The 3001-nt window shown below is 40.9% G+C and overlaps 1 protein-coding gene across 2 annotated transcripts; it reads left to right on the top strand.

Annotated features, from left to right (window-relative positions):
- Window positions 1-1211: 1211 nt before the first annotated feature.
- Window positions 1212-2168, top strand: LOC104983065 (acyl-protein thioesterase 1-like). 2 transcript variants are annotated; one of them, XM_010832554.1, is made up of 3 exons: window positions 1212-1279; window positions 1388-1685; window positions 1782-2124. In XM_010832554.1, the coding sequence occupies exons 1-3, from the start codon at window positions 1212-1214 to the stop codon at window positions 2010-2012; spliced, it is 597 nt and encodes a 198-aa protein (XP_010830856.1). In that variant the 3' UTR covers window positions 2013-2124. The 2 variants fall into 2 exon arrangements, with proteins under 2 accessions (XP_010830856.1, XP_010830855.1); XM_010832553.1 differs by having other exon boundaries at window positions 1388-2168.
- The last annotated feature ends 833 nt before the right edge of the window (window positions 2169-3001 follow it).

Here is a 3001-nt window from a genome sequence, read left to right as displayed (position 1 = left end):
CTTTATTATGGAGTTTCCTCGCTGTGGGTGGGGTTTTGTCAGTGGCTTGTCAAGGCTTCTTGGTTAGGGAAGCTTGTGTCGGTGTTCTGGTGGGTGGAGCTGTATTTCTTCTCTCTGGAGTGCAATGAAGTGTCTAGTAATGAGTTATGAGATGTCAATGGTTTGGGAGTAACTTTGGGCAGCCTGTATGTTGAAGCTCAGGGCTGTGTTCCTGTGTTGCTGGAGAATTTGTGTGGTATGTCTTGCTCTGGAACTTGTTGGCCCTTGGGTAATGCTTGGTTTCAGTGTAGGTATGGAGGCATTTGATGAGCTCCTGTTGCTTAATGATCCCTGGAGTCAGGTGTTCTATGATGTTCTCAGGATTTGGACTTAAACCTCCTGCTTCTGGTTTTCAGTCTTATTTTTACAGTAGTCTCAAGACTTCTCCTTCTATACAGCACCGTTGATAAAACATCTAGGTTAAAGATGAAAAGTTTCTCCACAGTGAGGGACACCCAGAGAGGTTCACAGACTTACATGGAGAAGAGAAGAGAGAGGAGGGAGTTAGAGGTGACCCGAATGAGATGAGGTGGAATCAAAAGAGGAGAGAGCAAGCTAGCCAGTAATCACTTCCTTATGTGCGCTCCACAGTCTGGACCACTTAGAGATGTTCATGGAATTATACAGAGAAGAGAAGAGGGAGGAAGGAGACAGAGGTGGCCAGGAGAATAAAAGGAGGAAATAAAAAGGAGAGTGACAGATCCAGCCAGTAATCAGTTCCCTAAGTGTCCTCCACCTTCTGGAATACACAGAGATTCAGAGAGTTGGGTAGAGAAGAGAAGGGGGAGGGAGGAGACAGAGGTGACCTAGTGGAGAGAAAGGAGAGTCCAAAGGGGAAGAGAGCAGTCAAGCCAGTAATCTCGCTCCCAAGTTAAAATAGGTACTGAAGATTGGGTTCTTAAAGGTACAAAATTGATAACAAATACCAAAAAGTAAAGATTAAAATTCTAGAGTAGAGGTTAGATTTTCAAAAATACAATATTAAAGAAAAGAAGAAGAAAAAAAAAAAAACCAAAGTCACAAAAGTTATTAAATATATATATATATGAAGTTTGCTTTAAAAAATAGTATTTTTTTGGAAAAGTAATAGTAGGTTATAAAAATGAAAATTAAAGGAGTAATAGAGGACTTAAAATTGAAAAAAAGTTAGGCGCGGCCACTGGAGCCTGTGTATGTATGACAATAACATGTCGGCTCTGCTGCCCGCCATTGTGCCTGCCATCCTGAAGGCCACTGCTGCGGTGAGACTCTCATGGTCTGACCTGAAAGAGACAACTGTGTTCTGTAGAATGTGATTGTTTGCCCAGAAGCACATCTGACTGGAACCTCAAGAAGTGCTAAAATCCCACGTGATCTTTCTTCATGGATTGGGAGACACAGGGCATGGATGGGCAGAAGCCTTTGCCAGGATCAGAAGTGCCCACATCAAATACATCTGCCCGCATGCGCCGGTTATGCCTGTAACATTAAATATGAACATGGCCATGCCATCATGGTTTGAAATTATTGGGCTTTCGCCAGATTCACTGGAGGATGAAACTGGAATTAAACAGTCAGCAGAAAATGTAAAACCTTTGATAGATCAAGAGGTGAAGAACGGCATTCCTTCTAACAGAATTATTTTGGGAGGATTTTCTCAGGGAGGAGCTTTATCTCTGTACACGGCTCTGACCACACAGCAGAAGCTGGCCGGGGTCACCACTCTCAGCTACTGGCTGCCACTGCAGGCTTTGTTTCCACAGGGCCCTACCAGTGGCATGAACAGAGAGATTTCTATTCTTCAGTGCCACGGGGACCTGGTTCCTCTAGTCACCCTGATGTTTGGTTCTCTCACTGTTGAGAAGCTGAAGACACTGGTGAATCCAGCCAATGTGACCTTCAGAACCTACGCAGGCATGATGCACAGTTCATGTCAACAGGAAATGATGGACATCAAGCAGTTCATTGATAAGCTCCTACCTCCAGTTGGCTGACGCTGCCAAGAGGCCTTGTGTAGAAGTGCACACCAGCATCGTCCAGTGGAGCACACACTTCTTCCTGTGCCCGACCTTGAAACCTCTAATGTTTGCAGTGTTAAAAGTTTTGCAAATATACACCAATGACACAGACTAAATAAATTTCCTCATGGGAAATGTATGATCTTTGACATTTATCTATACGTATTTGTATGATATGATCCAGGATACACTAGTATTAAAATAGATGAAGCAGCTAGCTTCTTTCTCCCAAATGTAATTCAGCAAAATCATAAAATACTGCAACCGGACTTTTTTTTACTACATCACTTGAAAATTACTAGTATGCTTAATGAAACCTTGTTCAGGTGTAAATGAGCAGTTAAGACATAAAGGGTTTTTACGTGCTGTGACTTAGGACTATGGACACATCCCCAAATTACACAGTCACCATGCAGTATCCATATTTTTATATATGTGTTCTTATATACTTAATGATTATAATATTAAGAATGAGGTGTTATTACATTATTCCTTATAAGAGGGATAATGCTTCTCAGTGTCCATAAAGAGTAATATTGCTCTCTAGAATTTATGGCCCTTTTATGTTGGGGACCAGGTTTTTGTTTGCTGAATATAATTTCTGTTCTATTTAATATTCTTTTTTCCTCTCTAGAAATATGTTCTTTCTTCTTTTTATCCTTCATAAAAGACCAAATATTGCCTCCTTGCCATGGACACCTACAGTCAATATATGCTGTAATTTGACATTCTGAATCACAGATGTGGTGGGCTAAAAATGTATTGATACTTATAGAAAGAAACCTGACATCCCTTCAGAGTTTGTACACTACTTCCTAAACTGGAGTTTAGTCCACATTTTGGACCTGCAGACTTACTAGAATCTTCAGTGCAGGTAATGAAAATAATTCTGTGGTTGTATTTTCCTGTAATTAACTGAAAGAATAGTTAGTTCATATTCTAGTATGTTCTGGAATATTTAAAAC

This window comes from Bison bison, unplaced genomic scaffold (genome assembly GCF_000754665.1).
Source record: "Bison bison bison isolate TAMUID 2011002044 unplaced genomic scaffold, Bison_UMD1.0 scf7180017861175, whole genome shotgun sequence".
In the NCBI taxonomy this organism is placed as follows: Eukaryota; Metazoa; Chordata; class Mammalia; order Artiodactyla; family Bovidae; genus Bison; species Bison bison.
Note: the sequence above shows the minus strand (reverse complement) of the source record. Positions and strands in the feature narration are given on the sequence as shown.